The sequence below is a fragment of the Gopherus evgoodei genome, chromosome 7 (assembly GCF_007399415.2).
Source record: "Gopherus evgoodei ecotype Sinaloan lineage chromosome 7, rGopEvg1_v1.p, whole genome shotgun sequence".
NCBI classification, from domain to species: Eukaryota; Metazoa; Chordata; order Testudines; family Testudinidae; genus Gopherus; species Gopherus evgoodei.
Genome location: NC_044328.1, coordinates 96461124 through 96476871, shown reverse-complemented (window position 1 = coordinate 96476871; position 15748 = coordinate 96461124). Strand labels below are relative to the sequence as shown.

The 15748-nt window shown below is 39.8% G+C and overlaps 1 protein-coding gene across 1 annotated transcript in view; it reads left to right on the top strand.

Moving 5' to 3' along the window:
* The window catches only part of PHF2 (PHD finger protein 2), a 143582-nt gene that overhangs the window by 114752 nt on the left and 13082 nt on the right, over positions 1 to 15748 (top strand). The window contains 7 exon segments of the mRNA XM_030570475.1: positions 860 to 1038; positions 1276 to 1349; positions 4041 to 4198; positions 13954 to 13970; positions 13973 to 14016; positions 14018 to 14146; positions 14148 to 14284. Coding sequence (XP_030426335.1) covers positions 860 to 1038; positions 1276 to 1349; positions 4041 to 4198; positions 13954 to 13970; positions 13973 to 14016; positions 14018 to 14146; positions 14148 to 14284 — 738 coding nt within the window.

Below are 15748 nucleotides of genomic sequence, written 5' to 3'. Positions count from 1 at the left end.
GTTCTATTGGCATCAATATTGGGGAAAAATTCCACTGTGGTCAATGAGTCAAATCCTGAGCAGTCCTGGCCACCTGCAACTCCCACTGGCTCCATCAACATTTATCGATTATGAGGAAGTGCTTGTCTTGCTCCTGCCCTAGAGACTACCATCTCCATCTCAACAGCTGAAAGAAACTGGCATGCTTGCTAATGGAGATAACATCGCAGTGCTTGTTAGTTGCTCTATTCCCAATCCAGGCAGAGCACTCTCATCTCTAGAATTTGATCTGACAAAGCCCAAATGTATTGGCCATAATGGCAATTTGAAAGGTTTATCTGTTCACTCTGGCAGATGCTTGAGGATGGTGTCTTAACTGGACTAAGCTTTAATTGCAGGCTGGAGGGATATTTTTCTGAGTTGACTTCTTGTCAGTTTGAGTTTTTATTTTATACTGTATGCACGTCTCCCTGGAGATTAGGATGGGCACATTCTACGTAAATCAACTAAAAATGGAATGCAAGGATTTCATGTAATATGTGGGTATTGCATGTATATTGATTGTATTATGGTCTAGATCCTTAGCAGGTAGAAACCAATAAAGCTCAATTGACAAACCAACAAAGCTCAACGTAGTGCTCATTTGAAGTCAATGGAGCAACTCCAATTTGCACTAGTTGAGGATCTGGTCCTGTGAAACCTGTGCAAAACAATACACATGCAAACCAATGTGAACTGCCACTCTATCTTTAAAACTACCATGCTCTGATTCCCTACATGTATAAGAAATGTTACCTTGATATGTGGCTGTGTGTCTCCTTGATACATTTTCTGTGTGAAAATGTTATCATTTTGGATTTTATAATATTTGTCTCTATAGTTCCAAGGGAGTCAAAACCCAGTTGAATCCTGGTGTGTTTGGGTCGCTGCAAAATTTTAAAGAAGATAAAACAAAACCTGTGCGAGATGAATATGAGTACGTATCAGATGATGGCGAACTGAAAATTGATGAATTTCCAATTAGAAGAAAGAAAAACACTACGAAGAGAGATTTACCTTGTAAGACTTCATCCTGTTTTGTCTATATTTGTGCAATTAAATTGTATCCAATTCTTCAGAACTACTTTTTAAAGTTATTATAAACTTTACAGTAAATAAAGAACATGTATAGATTACTTGCAGCACAAGATTTAAAATAAATACAATGGACTTAAATTGTATTCTGAGGCTGTACAGGTTGTTTCTGGAGTTAGTGAAAGGTCTGTCTCAACTTTAACTGTTTTTTTTTTTTTTCAGTTTTATCAGATAAAAAAGAAGCGCTACAACACACACCAGTTAAGAAGCCAAAGGTGGAATCAGTATTGTATAAGGTATTCTATTATTATCGTACCTTTCCCTGTTGTATCTGTGTGCCATTACACACATTTAGAAATACATTAAGGGCTTGATCCTATGTGGTGCTGAGTCCTCTGACCTTGATCCAGCCAAACACATGTGAGTATTGAGTAGCCTCAATGAAATAGTCATTGAATTACATTTGCAGCCACTCTAAAGCCACTTCATGCTGCCAGAGTGGTGTAAAAGGGTCTTACTGTAAATGAGGATCAGACCCTTAATGTACTAAAAACTTGTAGATTTCTGGGGGGAGGGATAGCTCAGTGGTTTGAGCATTGGCCTGCTAAACCCAGGGGTGTGAGTTCAGTCCTTGAGGGGGCCACTTAGGGATCAGGGACAAAAATTGGTCCTGCTAGTGAAGGCAGGGGGCTGGACTCAATGATCTTTCAAGGTCCCTTCCAGTTCTAGGAGATTGGTATATCTCCAATTTATTTATTTATTTATTTACTTTGTATCCAACTGTAATGTCTTTTCATTTCGCTAACTAGAGGTGACCTGCTGTTTCTGCGGTGGATTGCATTAATATATTGTAGCAGATCGGAGTCAGTTGTTACTATTGTTTGATTGCTCATATATTGTCCACTGCAGTGGGGAATGTAAATGGAGTCATGGACCTGTTAAGCATTCTGCAGAATTTTATTGTTAGACACCTCTCCACCCAAATGAAGTGTATGGCTCAATTCTCTTGCCACAGGACACCAGGAACTCCCACTGTCTTCCAGTGGTGGCAGGGTTGGGCACCTGTCTCATGATAGACTGGCCCAGGTGTGGCAGATGCATGCTCGGTCTGTGTGGGGAAGGAGGATGGCATGTGTCACTCACAGCAATTCCTCTGGACAATAAAGAAGCAGAGTTAGTGGACTGCAAGGATAGTCCTGTCCATTCTTCCTTATCCAGACTCATGGTACCTGCACTTCAGGAAATGAAGACTGTGGGAAAATTAGGGTGCTGGAAAGTTTTCAGGGAGGTTAGGGACAGAGCTGGTTGGGGAGAAGAAAAGACAAAGAAATGAATAGGAAATAACTTTACAGGAACAAAATGTTGTCATTTTCCTTCCCTTTCACTGGGAAAAGGGAAGTAATACAAAACAGAGACATGACCAGGAATGATGGACAGCTTTGTAAGCAGGTAACTAGAGAAGGAGACAGAGCATGAAGAATCATGTCCTTCTCTGGAGGGTGAGTGGGACCCGCTCGGCAGTGCTCACACTGGCACTACATTGCTGGCTCTGTTCTACGGACCTGGGCTCTGTTCCAGGACTCTTTCCTGGCCTGTGGCAGTAAATGAGTTCACTACTTTTTCATTTTCTTTGGGCACTGGTCAGCATTAATGCATTTCTACACAGTACTTTCAACAAGTGAATCTTAAAGTAATGTGAGCAGCGTGTTAGCACAGCTGGTGTTTTATATTACAGGATGCCCATGATGCCTATTACATGATAACTAAGGGCTTTATTTACTGAGTATATATGAGGGATTTTCTTTCCTTGTCATCTCTCTCACATCTATAATGCCCCCAATTCAGCAGGACACTTAGGTACATGCTTAATGTTAAAGTGCTTGAGCACTCTCACTGGCTGCGGTGGGACTGTTTATGGTCAGAGTTCAGGAAAGCTCTTAAGCAGATGCATGGGTCCATTCCTAGTCAGGATAACATTAGAGCACATGCTTAGAGTTAAATAGGGGACAATTTGCAGGCCTATTGTATGATTTGAATCACTTGCAAGAAGCAAGGTAGACTGTTGACATAAACTGTATATATCCAAGACATTCAGATTTCATGAATAGTGTAGACTTCTTTATCTGTGTTTGGGGAGACATGATGGCTCAATGAACTTTAAGGGCAATCAGAACTTCTCACTTGTACATTCATTCATGGTTACAGTCCAGTAGTGACTCAAAATTGTTACCATTAGAACTGAGCGAATAATTGATTTTTTTTGGTTCAGTGTTTGAACTGGAAAAAAATTGTTTAATTTAAAACTGAAACTGAATTTTTTCAAAATGAAATGTACAAATGACCCATTTTGACTTTAAAAAAAATCCTCATTTTTTATTCGCCCCAAACCATTGGCTGAATTCAGCTTGAATTCATAAATAGTTTTGGTTGCCCCAAAGCTGCATTTTTGGGCAAATTTACTGTTTGATTGAAAAAATTTCTCCCAGCTCTCATTCCCATTTGATGTGTCTGCCTGACTGATGTGAAATGAGATGACGTCTCAGTGCAGATGCTAGAGCACAAATGTTCGTAATACAAAACCAGTAGAAATTGGCATCCTTTCTTGGTGGTCTTAGCAGTAACACAAAGCACTGGATAGGCCTGAAGAAAGAACACTCTCTAACTTGGGGGCAGGGATGCCTTCAGAAGAAGAGTGAGGCACATTGGAAAGGTAGCATGGGGAAGCTTGCACTGCTGTTGCCTAGATGATAGATAAATAGGGGACTTCCATAAATCTGGCACTCCTCAGAAGCATTGAATTGACTCTGAAAAGATAATATAACAACAAAGCCATCAGGAGACCCGTTCAAACCGTGCCCCTAACTTTTATAGTGAAAGCAAAGTAACAGTTTTGTCCTCAAGTTTTTGAGGGATGAAAACTATTTGACAGCTTGCTGACTAATGTAGCTTGTTACCATTTTTTTGAGCCTTTTTACTTGCTTTGACAGAGTGATGAGTCATCAGATGAAGATTCGCTTCACATTGACACAGAGGCAAAGCCAGGTCGCAACTCCAAAGTGAAGAAAGAGAGTGGAAGTTCGGCAGGAATTCTAGATCTTTTGCAGGCGAGCAAGGAAGTTGGGGGTTTAGAGTATAACACCAACAGGTAGGCACAGCTGGCTGATGATCCCTCTCTTAAAGCAAAATAATGCTCTGTTTCATGTGTGCAACTAACACAGGGATTTTGCAATTTAGTAATCACTTTTTCTCCAGTAAACTAGCTCCTTCTGTGTCCCATGCCTTGGAGGTGAGCAGGTGGAAAAGGTCCTGGTGGTATTATTATAAAATTAGAGGCATTCCCAGCTATAAATGCTGAAAGTCCACCGAACAAATAACAATAAAGTAGATGATTCATTCTAAAGGAGACAGCTCAGTTAATGCAGCTTGAGAACAACATTAATTTATGCACCAATCAACTTGCATTCATTTTATAATGCTTGCTGCTGTCCACACAGTCCTGATTATTGGCTGTTTGGAAGAAGAAAAAATTCAAGAAGCAGAAAATGGCTGTAAGAAGTAATTTCTCTAGAGGACATTAAGCATAATATGGGTCTTCGTGGATCAGTTTGGGGCCTTGCTCATCTACAAGACTATATGTGTACTGGAAATGTTTTAGCAGAGGCTATTATAAGTGTGATACCAAAATCAAACGTGATACCAAAATCTTTGCAGTCTGGCTAATAGTGAGAAATGCTGTGAGACTTTTAACACTGTAGTGTTAAACCCAAAACTGGAAACTATTAACGGGAAAGGAAAATATTTTAGAGCTGCAAAATTTGGATCCAAATCACAAACACCCCAGACATAAGGGCTGTTTGGACCTGGGACTTTAGTTCAGGCCCATCTCAATTAAAACATACATGTTAAATATCCCAAATCAATGCAAGGCAAATTTGATCTGTCCCCTAGTCCAGCAAGGTATTTAAATGCATGCCTAATTACAGCATGTGAGTAATCCCATTTACATTAATGGGACTGCTCACATACTTAATACCTGCTTGATCTGGTCCCCTGTGAGCTCAGCCCAAGGAACAACTCTCAGAATAGTGCCTTGCAGGAGAACCACGACTACTAGTGATTTTGAGGTGAAGTAGCTGATGCAAAGTGTTGTGCCTGCTCCCCAGTGAATCCATGGTCCTGGCCAGGCTGTATTTCTCCTCTAATGGAAACCACAGAAATTCACCATAGTGATCTTCTGTGTGTGTCCTACCTGTGTGGGTCCTCCCTGCTTTGGCTCCCCTGCAGAGCAGCCCTGTTCATCAGATTTCAGCCCCACTGAGCCTGCTTGTGCAGATAAAGGCTCTGGGTCTCCGGCCCACTGACATCAGGAGGGGGCCCATCTCTTCAGTCCACCCTGGCATAGTCCACTTCCTCTTGTCCTTTAAAAAGAACAAAACAAATACCTCCCATGTACATGTCAGAACAATTTTCCCTTCTTGCTTTCTCTTCTCTCCCATCATCTGTATGATCATACATCTAATCTGGGTCCAGCCTTACTTATCTCACTCACAATTGCAATCCCACTGAGTAACGAGAGCAAACTTTGGCCCTTGATTTCTAACTTCCGTTCAGCAAAGCCTATGTCTGTAAAAGGCCATGCTGCCTAGGGCCTAAAACCTAGGTGAAGGACCTGGGGTGCCGTATAAATAATAAAAATATCTGGGAATGCCTAGCACCCTGCAGGAATATGTTCTGTTTAGGTGGTACTGACATCGTCTGACGTTTTCAGCAGAGAAACAGAACTTGGACTCAATGTTAGGGACATAAAGAGAGAACAGCTTTACTAATGTTTTATTTTAAAATGACCATGTATTTGTAATTATTAACCGTACCACTGTGTTGTGATAGTGATTTGGAGACTTGCACAAATTTTTAAAAATAATTCTTTAAAAGGCTTTGTAGTTCTTTTTGTATAGGCACTGGACTAGAACTGAGGTGACCTGGTTTCAGTGCCTGGCTCTGTCACAGACTCCCATTGTTACTTTGGTCAAGTCATTTAATTTCTCCGTGCCTCCATTTCCCATCTGTAAAGTGGGGATGATGATGATTCCTTTCTCTGTCTTTTGTCTGTCTTGTCTGCTTAGACCGTAAGGTCTTCACTGCAAGGGTTGTCTATTAACCCTTCACTGCAAGGGTTGTGTTTGTGCAGTGCCTAGCACAATGGAGCTCTGGGGCATCTAGGTTCTACGGTAACACAAATAATAATGTAAATAAATGTAAATATACAATTCTGGGAGAACGTACCAAAACCAAGGAGTGCACGATAAGTGGAGTGCTTTCCTGTAAAAGCCTTAAGGTGGTTAGAGAACAGTCCTGCACAGCTTATTCAGTCAATGTCTTCTGAAATCAGTGGGAGTTTATGCCTGCTTAAAAGGTGTGTACAATCCAGTTCTTAGTATGGGAGAATCCAGGAAGCTGTTAGCCTAGATGGCTTCATTCAGTAAACAGGATTTACTGACCCTGGGAAAGAAAGCAAATCAAAATAAGTAGTTAAGATTCAAGGATACTTAACAGTTGTGGTTAACAGGGATACAGAGACCTTAAACGTCCTGGCTACACAGAAAAAAACCCTGAACATTGTCATTCAAGGCAGACTTGATGAAGATGATGTAATTAACAGAGTGAAACCTGGTCCAGAGGCCACCCTTGGTAGGCAATCTCCAGTCTTAAGAGACTGCCCCAGTGTGTATTCCAGACTGTACTGAGTACCTGTTGCTTCACTTCTATTAGAGGACCAATTTATTAGTAGCACTTAGGAGCAGCAGATCTCGATGTGATTTACAAAGGCGCACAGTATCCTTAGCCCCATTTTACAGATGAAGCAATGAATTTTTGTAAGTTATTCAAAACAGGTTTCATCCTCTTCACCAGTCACAAAGCTTAATAGTTGTGTATGACAGACACTAACCACAATATTTTGTAAGCACAAAGTATCTTCCCAGAGCTGGCACACCTAGGTTGGAAATGTCAGCTGTCAGGCTGGATCATTGGGAAACCCTTCGGCTGCATCACTGTCGGTTTGCAGCAGCTGGTCTCTCTCCAGCCTTCCTGTGGATTCCATGTTGTCTCAGGATCCACGTCTGGAGTAAATATGGTTGAACACTACACGGAGGTTATGGGAGAGCTGGGAGGGAGCATGGAGCTCAGAAGGTGGAGGTGTTACTCTCTCCTTCCTTCCACTGGGTGTTTAATTTTTCTTGACAGAGTTTCTAAACTGCAGCTTACAGTTATGAAAGGGCCTTGGTAAAGTGGAATGAGCTCTTTCCAGAGGAGGTTCCAAAGATACTAGAAGAAGATACTATCTATCCATTAAGAAACGCTGGAAATTAAGAGCAATGCAGAGAATTCCAACAGAGATGCTTCACACTCAGTAGTGAACATATGGAATAAGTTGCCAAGTGAAACTGTAGCGGCAAATAGTATCAGTGAGTTTAAAAGAAAACTGGTTTGCTTTGTGATGGGATGGGATTGAAGTGTAGAGTGCCAAGGAAGGCAGCAGAGGTGCAGATAAACCTGAAGGAGGGAGACGTGTGGAGCTAAAGGAGTTTTTACCCTGCAGGAGTTCATGACGTGACTGTTACTCTGCCATTCAGACAGCTGTGTGAGACATGGGAAATGAACTCTGTGATACAGAACAGCTCTTTGGAAGTTACTCTTGCTGGGATACCTGTATCATTTAAACTCAGAGACATCTTTGCAGTGTTTTGGGGGAAACCTTGTCACTTGACTGACCCAAACTAAATTTGCAGCTGGCAGTGGTGGAACTACTACTGTAGACAAGGCTCAAAGCGGGGCTACACAGGTGTAAAAATGCCAGGACCGTGTGTACACAAGGTCTGTTTTTTCAGTGGGGGGAGAGGGGAAAAAGGGGGTATTAAGGGGAAGAGGGAGGAAGCCTAGATTAGAGAAGGCTGGTATCTCTTGGAGACCAGACCTAGTTTTAGCTAATTGCTGCTTTTGCCTAGGTGGAGGCAATTACTGCTTACCATCCGCTAAAGACTGTTTTTGCAGAGTTGAGTAACCACCTTTCAAAAGGCAAGTCCTAAGAGATGGATCTGAGTCACAAATTTTGGATCTGATTCCTGGTCTGCACGTTCCCAGAGCTTGGTTTGGATCCATCTCTAATTCCTTTACAATTAGTAATAAATATACACCTTTTAACCTGTAACTTCTTTTCTTTCTCTTCCCCTCAGCGCCATCTCCCTATCTAAATGCTACATCAGAATTCTTCATCGGATTAGAGAACAACTTTTATTAATTCCATTTTCACCTAACAGATGTAGTTTAGTTTTCTTTTCATATTTACACTTAAGTTTCTCAAAATTATTAAATACATCTTACTGAGGGGGGCATAATGTTACTAGACTTGCTTACAACTGTGTTTGTAGTGGGATATGACAGCAGAATAGAGTCTATAAAACATAAGAATTATTAAAATTTGGTTCAGCCATTTTTGTTACATTGGGTGTATGACAGATAATGAGGCTGGCTGCTTGTTTGCAATGTATCAAACAAACGTTTGGGAAAGTTACAATAATCATTGGTGCTATTCCATTGACTTCAATGGGTCACAGAGCCATTCAATAACAGAACAGGAGTTAGCCCTCTCATTTTTCCTCCCCTTGTACCAGGCACTGTATCCAGTGCATTCATAGCCTTTATGGCTTCTGAAATCTAAGTCTAAAATGCCATAATAACTAAATTCTGCATGAATTACTATATTGTGTGTTGTAGCTTCATGGGAACATGTTGTATCACTTTTGGATCTTACATAAACAATTGGGTTTTGGTAGTGTGGGTATAAGCTTGAGTGAAAAAAGCTCCTGCATAATGAAATTATTATATTTCATTTCATAATCACTCATTTTTTTTATTAAATATATATAAACATTTTTTTAAATAGGAAAAACTCCCGAATATACACATGTACTACAATGCAAATGCGGTACTGTTTGGTTTCCCTACCACGTATTAATAATTCCCATCTTTCTATGGTTTTGGTTTTTCTTCCTCACCAATCAGCTAAAGTGGAAACGCTTTTCTTGGACACTCCACAAACCATTACTTAGTCAAACTGGTCTTGATCCACTGATCCAGTGGGAGTTGGATCAGACTCTGGGCCACAGCTGTGCCCACAGTAGGTTGGGCTAACTTTGGAACTTAAAATCTCTTATTTTGTGTGAGATTTCCCCCATCTATATCGTTTTAATGAGCTATGATGTTACACCTACTGTATTGATACCCTTTTGTCAGTTTGAACGTTTCCTTTGCATGTGGAGTGTGCAATGGCTGAACCAAGTTTTACTAAATTTTACTATGTTTTACAGATCAAGATTCTGTGTGAGCTGACAGTTTTCAGTGCAGTACCTCTTTCGGTTGCTGAGATGTAAGCAGCTGAAAATCACCAGATGCTTACTACACAGTGAACAATTATTGAAGTAAGCTAATTCCCCCTCTGGTCTCAAGGGTGACAACTTTTTCACGCACTAGTAAAGTATCTTTTAAAGGGGAAAGGAAAAAAAATACAGCAGAGGAAGTTACAAAAATGCAAAACCACTTGCAAAAAGGCATTAATTTATTCCAGTAAATTGCACAAAAATATCCTTTTCGCTAACCCTCCCAAATCCTCTCCTTTAATACAAGCGGAACAAAAAGTGAACAGGATATGCTCAGTGACAAAGCAGCGACTAGTTCTGCACATTGCTGTATATTTTAGTAGCTCCATCCAGTTTGGGGGCTGGTACAATTGTCTGCAAGGTTCTCTGTTCCCATTTTCTTATCATTTTCAAGGTGGGTGTCTTCATTGTTTTTAACTAACAGAAAGTTTACTTTTATAAATGGTATTTAAAAAAATTTCTAAGGTTATAGAAAGAGAACATGGCTTTCCAAAGGTTAATAATTGCTTTCTGTTTCTTGTTCTACATTTTGTCTGGCTTAGAAAGCAGAACAAAAATGACAATGCATATCTGCAAGAACATGGCCTAATGAGAAACACTTTGCCTTATATTTAACTGTCTGTCTCTTTAAGAGGTTTTTACACACATGTTGAGTTTGTGGTTTAACTTTGAGAATTGCTGGTTTTGATCAGATTCCACAATTTATTTGTTAAAGCTTGTGTTGCTTTAGGCAATTCCTCTCTAATTCTCCAATTTGGTGGACAGTTTTTGATGGTCTGTTTCCACTGTTTTGAGAGTCTAGTTTTTGAGACAAACTGCTGAGCAAAATATGAAGAAAATATGTTAATTTTTTTAGATTTTGTGTACAATATGAATGCAACAGACAGATAACGAAGGTGTTTGACATGATAATGGGAGGATTAAAGTGTTCTTCACCAAATAAATGTCTTGATGTTCTTTTTCATTGATTCACTAGCTGCTAAAACTGGCTTAACTCATTTTTAGGATTATTTCTGATTGTGACTAGTTTCAAGAAACTTGCTGAATGTGTTCATGTTACTATGTCTGGAATCCTAAAAACCTTTAAAGGGGATTAAGTTAGCATTGAATAGGAGAATGTGACATGTTGTTGCTAATTTGCTCAGGAAATGTTCGGTATTAGTGGTTTCTATTGAATAGCGGTTTAAAAAAAACCACACACAACTTCATTTTGTCAGTGGTTTTTGCACTTTGTTTGCCTGAGCTTTAAAGAGTTGTAAGTATTGAGTACCTGCCTTTTCAGAAATTGCTTTTTTGTACTGTCTGAAGAGATTAATTTTCTTTGGCATTCTAGGGAACCTGTTTTTCTTCCCTCATTAAACCTATGTGCTATGTAGAACACTTCGTTTTTTAGCTTACCACTTTTCTAGAATTTTTACATACCCTTTGACATCAACCTACCACTGCAGGAATAAAACTTTTACAAAAGCTACATTTTTCTGGTGAAATATTAATCATCTTGTTTAACATCTCTCTGAGCCTGATTGCATTTTGACAGCTATGAATATCTGTCAGGGATAGTGTAGGTCTACATTTTCTCAAATTCTTTTGCAGGTTGTATTCATCAGTCTGTGTATACTGGTGCATAACTGTTCCTGGCTATTCTGTCCATTAGACACCAGTAATAATGCAAAACCAGTAATAAATGCATAACTCTAGTCATATTCCCACTTTCCTGAATCTTTCTTCTGCCTCTCAACTTATCCTATTCTTCGTCTCTGTTGGGATAAGACACAAAGTCTAGCAGCTTATTCTGTTTCCTGAAGTCCTGTTCTTCTGCTTGGACCACAAGGAAGAGAGTAAAGAGATGTGAGAGGGCATCTCATACAGTAGTCACAAAAAGTTGGGCTCCTTTGACCTTGCTATAAAATTCCTCCAATTTATGGAGTTGGGATTGTCTTTACATCTTTAAGCAGTTTCTGTTCCTCCCTGGGGAAGGAGAGGATCGAGTCCTCTCTAAATATAGGGGTATAACTAACTCCCTTTGATGCTAATGAGGTATTCAATATGGATGGAGAATAGACCCTTGAGTGACTGCAATTTATTTGCAAAGGTGTAGTGAACGGGTTTCTAGGCCAACAGAGTTAGAGGACAAGGAAATTTGCTTCTTAGTCCTGTGAGCACTCAGGGTTAATAGTCCATCGCTTTCCCCTCTAACTGAAACATCTCATTTTACCCTCTGTCTGGAAGTACTTAGATCCCACCTTATTCTCACCTCAGCTCTTTTCGAAGTAGCTCTGATCTCCTGATATAGCAGTCCTTTCAGGCGGTACTCTAGTGTAAGGAAGGCCTTCCTTCCCAGTAGAGCCTGACTTCTGTTCCAGGAGCATATGTTGGGATGTGGGGGAGTAAGCTGGAAAAGGTCACCTAGGCCATCCAGCCTGTGCTGGATTGTCAGTACTGTTTGTGAACTGCAGCAAAAGGGTTATCACTGATCTTTTAAAAAAAGTATTTAAATTGCTTGGTTATGGTAGAAATCTATAAAAAGCCCTTACTTTGGGTGTTACCTGTGTAATTTTAAGGTCATGTATTTTGTGACTGTGATCTGTATCTAACTGTATCATTGCAGAATGTAGTTTGAACAGTACCCTGAGCACCCTGAGGGGTGGTGGTCAGGGAAAAGGGCTATTTACAAGTATTTAGTTGTTGTTATAAAACCCACGCCAGTGCAGTTATCTGAGAATAGATTTTTATCAACCAACACCCAAATACCTGAAATGTACACGTTCTGCAGTGATGGAAATCCTGTTAATATGCTTAACTGTCTTGCTGGCTCAAGGCCTAGGAACTCATCTCCAGGAGCATGAGGCTTTTAGATTGGGCCAATATTTTATCTAATTAAAAAAAAAAAGAAAATTCAGACACCACTAATAACAAATTTTACTCCTAAAAAAGAACCAGAATGTCTAAACAAACACACACCACAAATGAGAAGCCATATGTTTTATGTTCTAGTGCAAAATATCAGCTCTGAACATAGGATCCGAGCCTTACAGTGTAGAACAGAATTTTCACTGTTCACAGAGCTGCAGCTGCAGGGTCCCCTAAACCTGTCATACTGCACTTGTGACCTTCAAGATCTAACGGTGTCCAGCCTTGTGTGTGCATTTGTGTAGGAGATGCTGGAATGCAGTTCTTTCGTTGGATAGATTCAAATGCTTAGGTTTCCTTTCTTTGGTGGGGTGGTAGTGAATGAAAATGAAAGAAGGTTGCATCAGCAATGATGGGCAAACCTTTTTTGTTATCTTGTTTGAGATTAAGGGTGAAATTTTCAAAAGCACGTCAGTGACTTAGGCGCTCACTGAATCCTGTTGACTTGCCATGAAGCATAGACTCATAAGTCTCGTTTGAAAATAAGACTTAGGCTCTCAAGTCACTGAAGCCGCTTTTGAATATTTTAACCCTAATTTTTTGTTCCGCTTCTCTGCTCCACTTATAGAAGAGGAAATAAAATACATGCCATTAGTTTACTTGTGATGAATTTGGCAAATTTGCAAAACTCTAAGCAACACTGTAACATAAAGAACAGCCATACTGGGTCAGACCAAAAGTCCATCTAGCCCAGTATCCCGTCTTCTAACAGTGGCCAATGCCAGGTGCCCCAGAGGGAAGGAACAGAACAGGTAATCATCAAGTGATCCCATCCCCTGTCGCCCATATCCAGCTTCTGGCAAACAGAGGCTAGGGACACCATCCCTGCCCCATCCCGACTATAGTCACTGATGGACCTATCCTCCATGAGTGGACACAGTGTTTGAGGGATGGTCATTTGATCACAGTGGAAGACATCAGTGAGTCAGTTCAGAATAAGAACAGAGTGCCATATCCTCGGATAGTAAAACTGGCTTAAGGTCTTTGACTTCAGTAGACCTACTCTGATTTTCACCAGCTGAGGATCTAGCCAAGAAAGATTTTGTAGAAAGTCTCCTGTTTATTTCTTTTGACTATTAGGTGTTGCCCCTCATTTACTGTTAGGTCTTGGCCGACGCACCTTGGAGCTGGCTCATCCAAGCTTGGCTCATCCAAGTTAATATGTAACTCATCATCATTCTCTTCTAAAACGGGTACTGAAGTCATGACTGTGTTGATTATATTGTCCTTGGGTTACCAGCTTTTGTTGTGGGAAGAGTCACTTGGTTACTCTCCTCACTCGCCCAAATATGACTTGTGAAAAAGTATTCACGTAACTTAAATTTTGGAAGATTTCCTGAATTTTAGTTTCAAATCCTCTGTTTCCCTTTTAACTTCTTATGCTTGATGGGTTATACTTGGTATAACTTTATTCCCATAATAAACACCTACACAGTGGTGAGGCCATTATCCTGAAAGCAAATTGAGCTGTATTTACAGTGCATACTGTTTATTTCATGTTGTTGATTTGGTAATTAGCTTAAAGCCCTTTATTTTGTTAATTGTTTTCCCTCAGTCAGCCACCTGCATCTCCAGCACACAGGAAGCAATCCAAGGAATGTTATCAATGGCAAATCTCCCAGTCTTCTGACTCTTGCCTGCAGACTTCATGGAGTACCAACCAAGCTAAAAATACTCTATCTCAGCCCAAATCTCAAAAAAAAACCGGGAGCAGTAACAACAAAAATGCAGGCAAGCACTTACTGAAGAAGAGCACAAAAAAACAGTATTGACATTGAAGACTATGATGACCAGGACCACTTAGATGCCTGTTTAAAGATTCTGATTATGGTGAGAGAAAACAAATTAATCTCTATGGGTATGACCCCGATTCTGAAAGTATTTATGTATGTGCTTAATTATACACTTCTAGTTAGTCCCACTGAAGTCAAGGGAACTGCTCTGGTATATACATTTACTCAGTGTTTGCATGCTTCCGGGGGGGCCTATATTGCTAGATTGGTCTGTATAAAGTAGGCAAGATTAAAGAGAGAGACTAGATTGGCTAGACAGACAAGGGTGAAGAGATAGATTTGATTAAATTAGATAGGAATAAGTAGATTAGAATAAACACATTAGACACTTGAGATTAGATAAACAGATTAAGCTGATTTTATTCAGATTGAACCCAAACATATTACACTTTTATTTAGTAAAGGAAAAAGATTTTAACAAGCACAGCAGTGGAGCCAAAACCATGATTAGCCAAATCCCAAATCATATATTTAATTTAAAAATAGAACTTTATGCAGTGTACCATGAAACTGGGATAGGTAGAATGAAATGACTATCAGAGAAGCTGTCAGTAAAGAACCCCTCAGTTAGATACAGATGAGGTCATGATCTTAAGTTTTAATGGCAAGCATGCTAAACTCTGCGTTGAAAGGAAAGGATTTTTGAGACCAGTACATCAAGTTTACTATATTCTGGAAGCGAGATTTTAATAATATGAAAAAGCAGCCTGCGTGCGTGTGCATGTGTGTGTGCGTGCGTGGTGTGTGTGTGTGTGCGTGCATGCGCGAGAGAGAGCAGGTAAGTACTAACACTCATAGAAAGATAAACCACATAGTCATGCAGGGCTCAAGAAGGGTATGCAGCTCTTTAGCAATGTAATACAAATGTTACTTTAAAATACTGCTGCTGACTATTACCCTTAAAAAACATCATTGAAATCTGCTTCTCTGTTAGAAGCACATATATTAAAGTTCACATTGAAATGCTTAATGAAAACAAGACTTTTGAAAATACGGACATTTAAAAGAAGTAAGTGCATCTTGTTGGTTTGCAGTTACAGCACCTTGTAGGCGCATCAATCAGGATAAATTACATGACAAATTTTGTGAAAGTTAAATTTATACATATGATCTACATGTGACAATGGGAAAACGGACAGGGTGATATTTTAAACCCCAGCGTTCTTGCCTAATTATATATTTTGCTACTATTTAAGTGTTTTCTTGGTGTAAGCAGTCTGAGTTTATAAAGACTCCATTGGTACTGCATCTGGTCAGCAGATTTCGGTTCAGGGGCTAAATTAAGCAGTAACATTATAACCATACATTGCTTTAACAGGCAACATTGAAATCAAAATTAAGTGCACATTTAAAAAAAAAACCAAAACCCTCTATCGAGGAGTCTTAGTGTGTCTATATAGACGATTGAATAAAACTCAAATGATATTGTTACCATTCACCCAAAAGAACTGTAAATGTTCATGGAGAGAACAGTTCAGGTGGCATATGGCTGCAGAAAAAAACATTTTCAAGGTTTTCATAAACACCAGCTGCCCTCAGTCCATTTATCTCTTTACC